The sequence below is a fragment of the Aphelocoma coerulescens genome, chromosome 7 (genome assembly GCF_041296385.1).
Source record: "Aphelocoma coerulescens isolate FSJ_1873_10779 chromosome 7, UR_Acoe_1.0, whole genome shotgun sequence".
NCBI classification, from domain to species: domain Eukaryota; kingdom Metazoa; phylum Chordata; class Aves; order Passeriformes; family Corvidae; genus Aphelocoma; species Aphelocoma coerulescens.
Genome location: NC_091021.1, coordinates 15,253,642 through 15,270,255, shown reverse-complemented (window position 1 = coordinate 15,270,255; position 16,614 = coordinate 15,253,642). Strand labels below are relative to the sequence as shown.

The 16,614-nt window shown below is 36.2% G+C and overlaps 1 protein-coding gene across 1 annotated transcript in view; it reads right to left on the bottom strand.

Annotated features, from left to right (window-relative positions):
• CERKL (ceramide kinase like) overlaps positions 1 to 16,614 on the bottom strand; it is a 52,363-nt gene that overhangs the window by 11,636 nt on the left and 24,113 nt on the right. The window contains 3 exon segments of the mRNA XM_069022317.1: positions 3,547 to 3,689; positions 6,536 to 6,599; positions 11,533 to 11,664. Coding sequence (XP_068878418.1) covers positions 3,547 to 3,689; positions 6,536 to 6,599; positions 11,533 to 11,664 — 339 coding nt within the window.

Sequence of the window (16,614 nt, the reverse complement as noted above, 5' to 3'; positions counted from 1 at the left end):
AAGGAAGACAAAACAAGTTCTGTGTTCTAAAACATAAGTACCACATCCACCTTCCACAAATTGAAGAACTAGACCAAGCACAGTTTTGTGGGAGCAAGCACCATCATATTCTCTAAAAACCCCACTTGGTACATGCCTACCACCATTTTTGGTCCCAATAATGACTGAATAATGTGCCTCATTAACTAAGTCCTATACAAGCAGGATGCCAGACAAAATAACCCAAACCAAAACAAACATGCAAACCCAAAACATGCAGCCTATAAACAAAACAAAACCTATAAAAGTTATACAAAAATTATAATACAAGCTTTTCTGATTTAAACAGTGATTCAATAATAATGGTTTTAATGCCCCTATTCATACTCCCAACTAATCTTTTTTCTCCCTATGCAAGCTCAAGATATCATTTACCAATAACAACTGTTCCCCTGAACACTATCATATTACTTCAGAGACTAAAAACCTTTGATGCCCATGACTTGCACCCCTCACACATTAGTAAGTCACATTTTTAGTTCTCACTCCAGCTACTCAATTTAATGTGAAAAGGTTTCATCCATACAATTCCAGCATCTCTATCATCTATGTTTTTACAGAAACAAAGAAGATTTTATTACTCCAAAATTGTAATTCTGTTCAAAATATCAATCTATTTTCCTGATGTTACAAACAACTTCCTACCACCTCCTTCCCACCAAAAGTGCAAAAGCATCTCAGTAAGGACAGAGTATCTGCAGGTCATGTAAAGCATGACTGATGTAGGTACCAAACAGAAATTGTAGAGAAAAAAATTGTCCTTGGAAGTGCAAGCACTTCTGCAGTACAATTAACTTAATTAACCAGACGGCATGAATATTCATAAGGCTGTTAATGTCTCCCCCATCCAAACAGATAAATGTGATGTAATGACTTCCTAGTCAAGCATAGCTAAAATTCTGATGAAAACTGCACCAACATTTTGGTTCTTTGCCTGAAATATCACGGAAATTAACAGTCCCTCAGTAACATTTTATTTTCTGAATTAATTGGGAATCATGAATTTATTTAAATGAACCACTTTGGACCAAAAGGTTCACAGGCATCAGATATAGATTGTCTCTTGTTCTGTAACAACTGGATAGCTTTTTTAATGTCCTTCCAGTTCCCCCTCCCCTTTCTCTGTTTCCCCCTCCGTACAGTTTCTTAGCAGTAGTTCCCATAGCAACAAACACTCTTGCTAATGGCCAGCAGTACAACTGCAGGCTTCCCCACATCTCATCCATTTGATTTGGACCATAATAAGGCAGCTCAGTAGAGTATTTCAGTAAAAACATACTCCCCTCTGGACCTCTCTCTTCAGGAGGTAAATTGTTTCAAGAGCATCTCCTTCACATCAAGATGATTGAAAGTTCAAAATGCTGTCTTAACTACTTATTATAGAGGCTAAAACCAGATTTTAAGCCACTCACATAATACTACCCTGTAATACAGTTGCTGTTTCTACTTGGCTGGAAAATCGTAATAATTTTGTACAATGGATTTCTGGTGGGGGAAAGAAGTTAACTGACCAGAGTTGCATCCTCATGAGAACAAGTATCATACTTACCTGTTTCCTAACTGACTACCTCATGGAATATCAGCAATATGGAAACCAAACAAACAACAGATTATTTTTAAGAACTTACTAGGAATTCCTCACAATATCATTTTATAGATTGTTCTCATCCTCTTTTACAAAATCTGTGCCATTCTGTGTAAGAAGCTGTACAGAATTCTTTTAGGTTTACAAGTGCTTTCTGACCATGATGCACTTGTCTTAAACTGAGGAGAGTAAGCACCAATGATGAGGCACAGTGACCTCCACACAACATAGAGTCAGGTGCTGGTGAGATTCAATGAACTGAGATATTCAGAGTGACTGAGCTGGTAAGTGATAGCCCAACTTATGTACTCAAATTCATTAATTACCCTCATGTCTTTGAGACTGCTCTCTTTACCAAGGGTTTTTTAACCTGAGAAAAAACCTAATGTAATCTTGCTCTTTTACAAGCAACTAATGCTCTTTTTATATGTGCAAACCAAGTCAAAGCATTTAAAAATCTGCTTGCTCAGTTCAAAGTGATGTGTTCCCTTTTTTTTGTAGAAACTTAAAACAGTGATTTGTTGTTTTACTGGCTGTAGGAATTTTTCCTTACTAGATAAAAACATCTGAGAATCTATGCCAAGTAGTCTTAGCAAACAGCCACACCAGAGAGTACTGTTCATGCAAAAATACCTCTATTCAAGAGAAGTGATTCATATCCTAGTCCAGAATCAACCCTGGCTGTACTGATTTGTGCTGGTTTTGGCTGGGGTAGATTTAACTTTCTACCCAGTGGCTAATATGGAGCTGTGTTTTGGATTTGTGCTGAACACAGGGTTGATAACACAGAGATGTTTTTTTCATTGCTGAGCAGAGCTTACACAGAGCCAAGGCCTTTTCTGCTTTTTGTACTGCCACGCTAGTGAGGAAATTGGAGGTGCATGGGAGGGTGGGAGGAGACACAGCCAGGACAGGTGATCCCAACTGACCAAAGGGATATTCCAGACCATATGACATCATGCTCAGTATATGAAATAGGGGAAGGGTGGGACATTTGAAGTGATGGCATTTGCCTTCCCAAGCCACTGTTACATGTGATGGGGCCCTGCTCTCCTGGAGATGGCTGAACACTTGTCTCTCCAAGGGAAGCAGGGAATGAATTCCTTGGTTTGCATTGCTGGTGCACACAGCTTTTTCTTTTCCTATTAAATTGTCTTTATCTCAACCCAACAGTTCTCCAGCATTTACCCTTCTGATTCTCTCCCCGATGCCACTGGTGGGGGAATGAGCGAACGGCTGCGTGGGGCTTGGCTGCTGGTTAAACCACAACAGTGCTTGCTGAAGCCTTCCTGCTGGGCAAAGTTACACTCCAAGAAGGGCAAATACAAAAACTGTGAGAAGAAGGGACACACAAATCCCCCAATACAAACAAAATCACACCACAAGACACAAGTTAATAAAAGAGCAGACTTTTCAAGAGAAATAGATTTTCACGTCTGTAAAACTAAAGAGAGAAAGCAGCTTTGTGTGCAATTTTTTATTTTTTAATATAATGTACACAATGTATTTCTGGGACACCTAAGCATGAATCCAACTGAGAATTCTGCCAAGAAAACTGGAGATGCAAGAAAAGAAAATCTAGAAAACAAAGTTTTCATTTGGTATAATTTCTGTCAGGAAATAAGGGTGAAATTTGATCTCTGTATGGAACAGATGAAAATTATTTTAGTTTTATTCCTTCTCAGCTTCTTCCTTCAGGCAAAGAGCTCATCTGTGCCATTACTAAAAATTATCATTACAATTTAAAATCAAGTCATTTGTAATCAATATAAATCACTAATTTAAGGCATTTATTCGATAGCTCCCTTACGTAACTGAAGCTTTAGCATCAAGAACTGCCTTTAGTAGCCAAAACTGCAGAACATGCCAGAGGGACTTAAAACAGATGACTAACAAAATACAACAGTACCTTTCATTCTCACCTGCTGGTATTACTCCAAGAGGAACCGGTGCTCTGACAGGCTTTGATATATAGTCTGTGTCTTTCCCAGCATCTAGCTGGGCTCTAAGTAGTAACCCATGAGCAACTTCGCTGACAGATCCATCTCCACCAACACAAACTACCCTATTTCAAAACAAAAATGCCAAACACTTCAAAACACTTTCATAGCTGAACCCCACACCATATACATAATGATACTTCAAAAAACTAAAAAACATTCTTTCTTTAACGACAAGCTTGGGCTTCACTCCCAGATCAGTGAATGTTACCTGAATGTTCCTTAAGCATTCTTATTTCTGCTTTCAGTCTGAGTAGGAGTAAATATATTTAACTTACATCTAAGTTAATATATTAAATTACAAAGTTTTTCTTATCACATGAAATGCACATAAACTGATCAGACAGAAGAAACAAACACATGTTTAAGTGCCTCAGTGGAAAAGCTCTTTACATCTTTCAATGCTGACCCATACAAACATTCCAATGCCTTTTAATTGCCCTTATAATAATAACTCACCAAATATTACAATAAAATAAAAAAAACACTTGAAAACAGCTATTTTCACACACTATGCAGGCAGTTGAGGGATTTAGCAAGGTATAAAATCCTAGTGCCAGCAATCCTTTGCACAAAGGTACTTAATCACTGCTTCTGGAGCACGTAATTAAACTCCCACCTGCTGTGGCTATAGAGAAGAATGCATTTGTCTGTAAAAGCTCTGTTACAGCAAACCATTTTTTATCTTGTTTTTGTTTATTTAAGTACACATTACAGAGATTCTCCAAATTAGGAAGCATATTTTAATAATAAGAATAGTAATAATACATTCCAAGCGCTAATGACAGAAGTATCAGAGTTACTTTAGGAGGCATTCACTTAAATTATATTATTTTGTTTTATCTCTGAATGCAGTTGGGAAACTATGTCCAATAATTCAACCAGGTAAAGCTGGTCAGATCTTTATAAGAAAAAACTAATTTTATTATTAATGTTATTAAATGTTTAAAATCGTTTACCTCATCTCCTTCAATATTTTCTTCAGTTCCTATTACTATTTGCAAGCTGATTTTCCATCTCTAATTTTTCGGAATGTGTCTTCTATCTAGCTAAACACTGCCATATTAAATAAAAAATACAATATGTAGTTTGAAGAATAGAATACAAAAGTTTGAAGAACATTTTCTTCCTGCTTGCAATCAGGAGTCATCGCCTGTCTTTTGACTCATTTTTTGTTTATTCCCAGGCTTAATATTTTCTGTCACAGTAGCAAAACCAGTAATCTTTGAAGTCTGATAAATTGTATACCCAGAAGGACTTGTGTGGATTGTCTTCTGGCTATTAAAACTTTTGAAAACAGATATATTTTCCTCTGATTTTGGAGAGCTGTGTAGATGAAGAGTCCCAGGAATAACATGAAAATGCTGCTAAATTTGACTTTTATTATTTTACCATTAATCATCAAGAGTTGCCTTTTTGGCTGGAAATAAAGATACCACCAGGCACCTGGGATTCCAATGCTAATCAGTGAGAACCTGCTATGCATAAGGAGTAGAAAGTCTTGAGCAAACAAATTTTACTTAGACCTTGAAAAAGGTTTCTGAGAGGAAGAAACATTTAACCGTAAGATGCAACTTTCTTAATCAACTCTTCACTAAGGACTGACTAACCTGGGCTACTCTAAATACCCTTAGTATTTTAGGCTCCTAACTAGGAAAGAAATATGCATGGACACTGTCTATTTCTGTCCCTGTACAATGGGAAAACCCAGCTGAGATAGCAGCATCACAAATCCAGTCTCTCTATTTGTCACCAAAGCTCAGCCATAAGTCAGGGGGAAAAAGCCACATTGACAAAGTGTCTAAATTTTCAGTGTCCCTAAAAAAGAGTGGATAGCAAAAAAGGTAGAGTATATAAAACATATGCCTATGGTCCTTCAAGACAGAATGGTAGTTGGGGAAATCAGAGAAAAGAAATTATAACTACAAACAAACAGCTTTGAAAAAGAATTAACACATAGGAGTGCGGCTTTCAGAAAGCACTGAGATATAAACTTCCAGTTTACTACTGCAAATCATAAGCTTAAGTTTACTTCATATGCTGTTAACATGAAAGGAACCATAACTCTCCTAGAGAGAAAATCAAGCTCAGAAATTGCATGTTGCTATGTTGCTTACATACTGCAATGAATTTTTTAAAAAAAACAGTTGTCTTGCCATTTCTCCATTTTCACTTCAATTAGGTTTCTGCCAGTCTGAAACAGGCACCACTTGACAAGCAGGTGCTGATTAGAGCAGCAGATTAATGCACCCTGGCATGGCCTTCAGTCCACACCTAACCCACCTCCAGCTGCCTGCCAGCAGAAGGGAGTGCAGAAACTGCACACAAACCAACTCGCCTCCTAGCACCACACACAGTGCCCAAAGGAGGCACAGAAGTGCTGCTCCAGAAAGGACAGGGGCCTTTTCACCTCAGAAATCCTGGCATCATACTAAGGGTTATATTCTTCCAGCTTCTTCTGCTCCTGTTTGCCCTTAGGTGTGACTACTGGAGAGAAGCCTTACAGGGGAAGTTCTCAGTGACTCTATCCAAAGATCAAAGATGAAACAATTCAAATATGACTCAGTGTAGAAGATATTTGTGAAAGAAGATACAATCCAAGCTTTTTCTTCTTTGTCTTAGTATTCTTACAAATACAGAGACTGAAACTTTCATGAAGCATATTTTGGAAAGCTTTCTTTTTTTATCTACTGTTACTATTTATTTATCATTATTTATGAATCCAAGATACATTTCTATTGTCAGTAATTAATAAATACCAAAGCATTTAACAGAACTGACTTTCCCAGGTTTCATATATATGAGAAACAGAGTAACTCATGAAATACCCACTAGCATAATTTTGATTGGAATACAAACAAAAAATAACATGATGAGGTTTACTAACATTCATAGTCACTAACCTACTTACCCATCAAATGCCTGCAGTTCACATTCTTTAAGTACTGAGAGAGCATGTCCTTCATATTCAGTTACTGCAAAAAACATTAATTATCAGCAGATTAGACCATTTTAAAGGGTTTTAAATTATTTTGCCCATAAGGAACAAAAGAGTAATTCAATTTAGATTATTTTTTTAAATCATTAATGCATTAAAAGTATGAGAAGTTATATTTTACAGTTATGCTAGCTAAAAGGCCAAACATTAAAATTCAGCTGCTATCAGATACATGGGTATTTAGTGTATTTAAATTCAAATAATTCAAGAGGATGTTTGTTGCATCAAAATGCAAGTTTCAGCACTGATACAGTGGGTAAACTTCAGGAAAATAAGCATATCCTCAGTTAAGATTGAATTACTTCAGGATCAATCAAATTTAATTGCCTTTGTGCTAGGATATGCAAATTGCTAAATCAAAAATAAGAGGAGTTAAACTCAGAAGTATGAAATCAAGCCAAATACCAGTGACAACAGAATATAACACACAGAGGAAGGTGGCACAAGTATACACCAGAGTTCATAGCCTCTGGAGGAAATGAATCTGTCACTCCACATTGATGTCTCTGTGTTTGCTGATACCCTATATAGTACTGTAAATGCCAGTGAAGACAGGATAAACTGGCATACTACAGATGGCACGAAGCATCATAACTACATTTAGCATTTTCTAGGGCAGCTTTGCCAGAAGAGACAGCCCAGCTGCAGCCACCCATCAAAGATTTTTGCTGACTGACATGACACTTGCAGATGGATTTTTTGTGTAAGAATGTGCATCATTATATGCAAAATTACATTAATCTTTCATGCTTGTCTGTCCCTGGTGCTCACATAGTTCAAGGCTTTTCTCCAGTGTTCCTAAACACTGCTAAAATTATTAGTCTTGGTGTCTAAAACAATCATTCCATATCTGTACCTGTTCCAACAGTATTTCTACAGACTACTCAAATGCTGCTTACAAGAACTGAAAACACCCCTATCTCCTCCTATACACACACACACATTTGTGTGTATAGTGCGTGCATACATCTTTTCTCCTAAAAAACCAAAAAAATCAAAACAAAAGTGATACTGTTTTTACACTTCACATTAAAAAATTGTATATATTGTTGTATATATTGCCTATAACTTCAAAATCCCTCAACCAGTGTGAGCAAAGTTCTAGTGCTTGGTGTTTTGAAAATTTTTAATTATAAACTAGAGTTGTTTTGGTTATCTGGAAGGCAAAGATTTATCATTTTGCTGCAGAAACAGCTATCACTATAACAACTTCTGGAAATTATTTAACAGAATTTACTTCCATGCAGGGTCTCTCTGGACTATCCAAGCACAATATTTAAGCTACCATATTCAGCTTTGCATTACCAATAGGAATGATGCTTTTATCAGTATCTGTAGGCTGTGTGAAAAGTGACCAATAAAAGTGTGCATCATGCAAAAATGCAGAAAGGTTCAAGTATCTTACCATTGCTTAGCTGTGAAAGAAACTCTTCCCATGAAAACATAGAGTTGGTTACCAGGTTACATGCCTTTTTAAATGAACACGATGACATTTAGAAAGTTATGAGTACAGTCTAATTAAAATGGAACAGTAAATTACATTTATTTTGTAACAGAAAACATGCTCAGTGCTTTCCTATGCTTACTATTACAGAATTAATTCACTCAAAGAACAAGGATATGAAAATAAAGAGGGCTCATGTCTACAGAGAAATCAAGAAAGACAGTAAAAATGACTAATGTTAACCAGATTGAGAACAACTCCATCCTCTTTGCATCTAATAGCTTAAGTTTGGAAATTATGTAGAAGAAATGCTCAAGGCTTAAGACTGGGGAATTCCAAGAAATTTAAAATTTGATGGGAGAATGACAGAGGATCTATTTTGACACACTGTGACAAAAAGACAGTGAAAAAATGAGGTTTTCAGGAAAAACTTTGGGAGAACATATAGAAAATCATTCAAGTAGAAAAAAAAACCTAGAAAAGTCCAACACAGACATAAAAAGACCATGTCTAAAAAGTTATCTGCAGGCTTGACAACCTCCAGAGGGACATGTATAAATCATTCTGATGGCTGGAAAAAAAGCTAAGTGTTTGAATATTTGGCACTGTTCCAATTCAGGGGGAAGAACAAACAAGCAAAAAAACCTACTCAATGTATTTTGGTAATAGGAAGAAAGCTTCTTTCATTGTTTGAGAAGGATCCAGATTACATATTTGGCAAAAATATAATCACAAAAATATAATCACAAAAGTATTACTTAATGATTTTTTGACCATTTCTAACACATAATTCAGAAAGTTGGGGTTTTTTTTCAAGAGTGTTTTGCTCTTAAATGTCAGATAACAGCATTCTGAAGGAAGGACACCAAAGGTGCACCTTCTTTGAACAGAATCACACATACTCCAATCACTTTAAAGCCCTCTTCACATAGCAAACAAGAACTAAGGGCTTGGCCTCTACACACAGAAAAAGCAATGCACAGTTAATTCAAGACTTCCAAACGGGGGATGCTTTCAAGTGATACCTAAATATACTGGCACTCATGTCACACACTAAAATCAATGGGATTATAACTGCTAATGATAACATCTTTGTTTCATCCAGCATCAACACCAGTTATCTGTTGTTATTTATCATCTGGTAAGTTTAAACCAATGCTATTTGTCCAGTTCTCAAGTATTCTTTTTTGTGATTCTGCCCTAAAAATAGGAGTTTGGGAAGACTGTTATTTTTGCCTAGATGTCCAGGTTTTAAGTGTGCATAAATGGAAGCAAAAAAGCCAAAACTAGGAAAAGAAGTGAGACAAGCTAGGATTCTGTCAGGGTTTCCTTCATTTATTTTTCTTTAATTATGTGTAAGATTTTGCAAGATACTAATGTATTTCTAAAATACTAGCTCCAATTATGTACTTGCAGGTATCTCAACAGCAGAGTGAGCTTTCGTATAACTCAATTTTTAGAAGAGTCACTTACCCTAGCAGCCATATTCCAACTGCAGCACAAAAGATTGCCCAATTCATAAAAGAGGCCAGATTTTAACTATTATTTCACCTTAGCTACAGTTAAAAATTGTTACAGTTTAAATTTGCTAATTCACACTTTATAGTGCACTAAGCACTTCAGAGACTTGCTTAGTGCATGTAACAAAAATAACCCAAAACCCCAACAAAACACAATCCACTCCCTAAGACCTTTGGTTCTTTTTACTGAAATTAATACTGCTGTAGCACACAAAGTCATTTGGGGGGGGTGGGGGGGGGTGGGGAAGAAAACCCTAGAGAATTTAAAAATAATTAGAAAAAGTAAATGTTACTTCAGCACTCGCTTATTTGCATTCATGTCTTTAGATTGCTGTATGTCCTTGGGTAGGAGAGAATATTTCCACTCCAAACTTCTAAACACATAAGAATTTTATTCCAAGAGAAGCTACAATGAAGAATAAGATTTTCTGAGAGGAAGCAACAACCAGCTACCAATGTACAAGACTGGCTGAGGAGAGCTCTGTCTTTCAGCATTCCACTGTCAATTTTTGATGGTCTGAGGTATTTTTAGTAGCCTGCAAGCTTTGTATTTTGTATGCACTAGAAGCCACCTCAGAGGTTAAAATTTGCTATAAAATTGTTGTGTTCAATGGATTTTAGGCTTTAAATATATCTATGTGGAAAAGTCTAAATGTAAAATATCTTCAGTGCAAAAACAGTACAAAAGCGTTCACAATTTCAGTACCTAATGCCACTAGTTATGTAAACACTGGCCATGTTCCAAAAAAGCAGGAACAGCAAGATGCACACTCCAACTTCACAAAATCCAAAACAACTATGGGATGAAAAGAAACAGTCCAAGCTACTTGAAATAAAGCGCTTAGTTTTATTAGACTATGGTACCAGTGGACAGGACTTTTACTCAGCACCTACCACCACCCTCTTTTTTCCTTTAATGCATAGTCCTTAATTATTTAGTTCTCTACTAGCATTGAAAACTGATGTAGTTTTCTCATTTTGCCTGTAGGAGGAGTGTTAGGCAGCTAATAAGCACAATAGTATTTCAACATTGCCAAAATAACCTTAATTAAAGGATAGGCCATTAAACATTTTTCTGGCTCAATTCCGAAGTTTCCTATTGAAATTTAAAAGGCTAATAATTAAAAAATAAACTTAAAACTGTTTTTATTCCACTAGTAAAAATGTTTTTGAAACCTCTACGAATTATATTCGCAACTTATATCAAAACTTTTTTTAAAAATTGTGACCAAACAAGGGTAAGTTCAATTTCTAACATGACAGCATTATTAGTCTGTTCACACTATGATACATGCCTTCCAGGTGGAAAAATATGTCTGTGAGAATTAAAACTTATATAAAGCTGCTGGCATTCCCTCTCAGTTAAGGATAGTCAAGAAATTATCACTGCAGAATTATAATATAGACAATCTTTTTCACATTTCTTCTAATGTGTCTTTAATCTTCAATTGATTTTATTTTAAATTGTGGGATAAATAGTTTAAAAAATACATAGATACAGGTAATAAAATTAGCAAGATAATTTCCATCTACCATTATTGTATTATTATATTCTCATGGCTAAATCAGATTTTCTGAGAATAATTTTTGGACTGCAACCTGAACTAGTCATCATTTCAGAAGAAGTTTAAGGAACACCTGCAAGATGAGACCTCTTCTAATTTGCTTAAGCTGAGACTGATAATTTTTCAAGTCAATTACAATAGACACAGGAAAAAGCCTAGATTACTAGTGTTGATTGCTATAGGTGAAAAATACTGAATCAGTAACAGAATTGCAAAAACTTTTTTTTTACAAAATAAAAATATATTGTGTTGTATTAACTAGAGTTCCAAATGCACTACTTACAGTCAAAGGCAATGAGGTTTAGCAGTAAATTCAAACTGTCTCACGTGCTTAAGCATTAGTTTCACAAAGGATGAAGCTATGCTTTTGAAGCAACTTACCTGTGACATCAGTTTTTATGTCAGCAAGTTTAAAAAGAGGTGCAACTTTTTCATAATAAACATGGGTGGCTTCCCTTTTGTGGCTGCTTGGATTAACAAACACTTTCAAGGATTTTGGTCTGTTTTGAAACCCTAAAAAGAGAACACAAAACATTTCAGATTACACACAACCTGATTATTTTTACAGCTTAAATGAATTTCTAATGTCAGAACTGTTACAATAGTTTGACAGGATAAGTAAATTATAGTTTCAAAAAGTCTAGATTTCTTCTTGCATGTCCACTACTTATCTTTAAATTACAGTATTGATTAATTTTGTGTGTACAGCTAGTAAACAGTTGTAGGAACCAGAAAAAAAGTGCATACGTCACAGCCTAGTTAAACCCTGATTCAGGAGCAGGATGAGTGTGAAGTTAAAAGTTTGGGCATCAAAAAAGAAAAGAAATCCAAACATAAAAATGTATCCTTGTTGGAATTTAATGTGACTCAATTTCAGCAGGCATACAAAAGTAACACCCAACAAAACTGACACCACAATCCAACACTTTTCTTTTCTGAGAGTGTAAGTCAAACAGTCTAAGGGAAATTTCCTCGTTGTGAAAGAGGTACAAAAATATAAAGAAATGGAAAACTTGGTAGTATCATTTGGAAATCTGAGAATTATTATTCATTTAGGTCTTTGGAGTAACAACATCCAAGGAAACAACACTGAGAAATACTGCTATGCAAAGCTGAACCTTGTCTTGCACATTGATCCCATAAAGTAATTTTATTATTTGAAATATGGCATTTTTGTTGAAGAGTAAGTAACTCACACTAAACCAGTAACATTACTTTTCAAGTTCTCTTTTCTAGAATTCCTACAATTGCCATGGTTCAGTGAGATTGCTTTGCTAAAAAAATCAAGCAGTAGTGTGCAATACTGCTCTTCTTTTGGTATTTACTTAAAACACACAATTTGAACAATTCTAAATTTTGTTTTAGTATCAGGGTAGACTATCACTTTCTTAGTCAAATAAAAGCTAGACTATCTGGCAAGTTTACTGCTTTCAACATTCAAGAACAAAATTAGTAGTAGGCCACAACTCCAAAAAGGAGCCAAGAATGAAAGCACACTTTCCTGCCCCATGAAGAATATTAGTTCAATTTTTACGGCCACATGTATCTTCAGAGTGTCAGCAAGGACTCATTCCACTTACTCTATCTCAAAAACTGAACAGGAACCCAAAGAAATTATAGCTAAATACTATTTCAGCATTAAAGAGGAAAGTATTCCTAAGATCAAAACATAATTATAAAAGTCACGGAGATTATTTTTTCATATATTTAAATACACCAAAGAATCTCAAAATGAAAACTAGCACTTTATCCAGTTTGTGTCAGAAAATTTAGAAGGTTTCTTAAACATACTGAAGGAAATTATTGGATCAGTTTGCTGCTATAACCTCAAAAGCATACACAAAAAAATTGTATAACCATATGTATGTCAAAATGTTACACAGAGTGCCAAGTCATGGCACAGCAAAATAATCCTGGAGAATCCTGCATGTCCTCAGTAACAAATACTGGTGTTCATAATCATCTCTTTCAAAAGGAGAAAAAAGAAAATAGGGAACTTGGTGAGGGACTGCAGTTGTGTTGGAGGAAAGAGTTGCTGTTCATGAGGACCTGCTTAGCTACAAGAAAGGTCTGAGAAAAGCCTGAAAATGTTCAATAAAGACAAACACAAAGCCCAGTACCTGAGCCAGCAAAACCTCAGAGCATGGGCTGGGGCTGGGCCAAGCAGGCAGCACCTCTTAGAGAGCACTGGCAGCTCTCGATGGGCAGGAGCTGGACACAAGGGAACAGGGCCACTGCAGCCAAGGGCAAGGGCTCACTGGGCTGCAGCAAGAGGACAGCCAGCAGTGCAAAGGATATCCCTATACCCTTGTTCTCAACATCTTTGGAGCCTGAAGCTAAAGAATTGCATCCACATTCAGGCCCCCCAGCACAAGACTGATGAAGTGGAGCAAGTCCAACAGAGGACTGTGACTACAACGAGGGGCTGGAGCAGGCCACAGGGGAGTCACTGGCAGCCACCTTGGACAGCCTCAAGGACAAAATCTACCTAAATGTTTTCCTTAAGCATCTACTGTGGGAGTAACAGGCCACCAAGCCAGGCTTCCTACAGGTGCAAGGACAAAGAGGCAGTGGACACAAGTGCCACAAGGAATATCCCAATGTGAAATAAAGAAAATTGCCCTTCACAATGAGGGCAGCTAAGCCATGGATGACATTGTCTATCCTTAGAGATTTTCAAAACTTATCTGGACATGGCTCTTAGCAACGTGATCTTTATTAGAAGCTCACCTGTCCTCAGCAGGAAGCTAGAACAGATAATCTCCAGAGGTCCATTCCAACCTAAATTCTTCCTGATTCTCTGGAAACAGCAACAAGGACTGCAGGGATGTACTACAGTGGAATTTCTTATTACAGGAATTACAACATAAACAAGGAAGACTAAACAAAAGCTCCCAAAGACTATTATTTCATATAAATAATCATCATAAACACATTATAATAATGCCTTAATTGAAATCTACTAATTGGTATTGTTGCAGTCTTTTAGAAGTCAGAAAAATATTAAGACCAAAAAAATAACTTCTGTGACTCTATCATTTGCCTAAAGCATCACTAGAAATTAAATGGAAAACTGTAAGAATAAGGATTCCTGCTTCAAAAGAGAAAATATTTAACCAAATTCATAAATGTGCTGTCATGTTTCTTATTTACAAGAACCTGTGATCAGCTGCTCCTCCTAATACTCAACCCCCTACCAACACCCAGAGCTAAAAAGCTGTAAGAACTGACTTCAGTCATGGATATCTAAGTACACCTTGAAACTTACAAACTTACAAAAAACAAACCCCCCCAAACATACAAATATAAGAATATAATACATAAAGCAGTGGGAAAGAATAGGAAACAGTTTGTAGAAGAAGAGAAAGCAGCTGAAGTATCAAAAATTCTGTTACCCAGTGTGAGTTACAGTACTGTGAAACAGACATCAGAAGAAAACTGAAGGGGATAAAAGCAAACATCACTACCTCACTTCAATGTTTTTGAGTATTACATGTAAAAATTTAACCCTAGGTGGTAGTATAAATTTTCAGAAGAAATTCTAAGTAGGCAAAAGAAAATAGACTTTTCAGTTGGTGGGAGGAAAAAAATCCTAGATTTTTGAGGAAATGGTTGAATTTAATTTTTTTTTAAAGAAAATATCATTCATTAAACAATTCTAAACCAGAAACTGTATTTATGATTATGTATATTCGCTATGGCTGAAAAGTCGACCAGAGCTAATACATAAATCCTAGCAAGATTTTCAAGAACCAAATGCATTCACAGGATGAAAGTATTACAATATTCTCTTTATGACTATTTGAATATCAATTTACTTTTTTAGAGAGAAAATATTTCATTTACAGGCGTATTTTTTTCAAACAAGGCTTTTGAGCAGAGATGGTACACTACTGAAGTGATTTTGTTTGTGACAAATAATTGCCAACTGACATGAAAGGATGATCATGACAAAATTTATTACTTTATCATTCCTGGTGTGCACTAGACACGTTAAAACACACCAAACAACTGAGTTTAATGAAAGCATATCCAGTAACAGCCACAGATTAAACTTTCACACAATATTATTGTGAAGCTTCTTTAAAGTGTTTTTAAATAATAATCTTTTAATTGTCTTTAAACAGCATCTATATGAATGAATCAATGTCATTGACTACCGTGTGCAACTGATCCCAGTCTGCCAGCCTTTTGGGGCTCTCCTAACTGGTATTCTGTTATTGTTTTCTGTGGCTGCTCCATTTGAAACGAGCCAGCAGCCCAAAGCAGGAAGGCCAACTGTTCCCCCAGTACTAACAAATGTGCTAATATGCACTAGTTTAAACTTGATCTATCAAGTGAATCAGTGAACCATGAAGGGTGGTGGGTCAATCAGGGTGTTCTGAAAACAAAGGCTCCTAGGGCAGCAGAGACGCTGTGCTCAGACATACATCTGTGCTGCTTTCAGGCCTCGGCCTTAGGAAAATGGCTTTATGTTACAAAAGTTAAGAGCCTGGAATCATGTCATTACCACCTACATTTATAAATACTTTATACAACATTAGGAATATTATACATGAGAAAAACTAACAATATGAGACAGAGTTGTTAGCGTAACTATGGAGACACCACTGTTAATATTAACTAACCGAAGTTAATGTTTAACATTAATGGTTTAATTAAAACTTCATGCATGAAGTTTCAGGCATTCATATCAAATCCCAGTGTGATAGATACTGCAGAGCAGTAGATAAAAATAAAATGCACTTCATGCTTTTTTTGCTACTTTATCATTTATTCTTAACCACATTTACTGTCTTTTGTTAGTTTACAGAGTTTTTAAGTAAAGCTTTTTCAAATCAACTGTAAGTCTTACCTTGTAAAAAAAAATGGATAAGCATTGAAAACTGTATATTTTCTCTCATTTTTGAGCCTGTCTCAACCCTTTAAGAAGTACTGTGTATTTGCATGTGCAGAGGATCTTAGATGAAACAGTGAATTCTACTGACACAGTGTGTCCCCACATGCCATGCCCATAAGTCCTGTACAAAAAGATGTGTATAAATGGAAATCACTGAGAGTGGGGTGTGCACCAGGGCTGACATGAGATAACAGCACACTAGACCCTGTCTAAGCTGCCCTTTGGGGCCTTCCAGGAGCCAGCCCAGAGCCAAAGCTCCATAGGTGCATCAAGATGGCAGTGGTTATCTTACATCAGTTTAACAAACGTGATGTGCAGAAGATCAGATTTCAGGAACACCACACCAGTGAGCAAGCTCTTCGTATTTAGCTGGCATGCACTGGAACAGCAGCAACATTAGGCAGAAAATAAGAACTTCTTTAATTATGGGAAGATGGCAGTACATCTATTTAGTTACCCTGACACACACACAAAAACATAATAGCAGTCACTGTAACTAAATTCTAAACAGTTATGTCTCTGTGTGCTCACCTATATGATAACAAGCTTCATAAAAAATTATA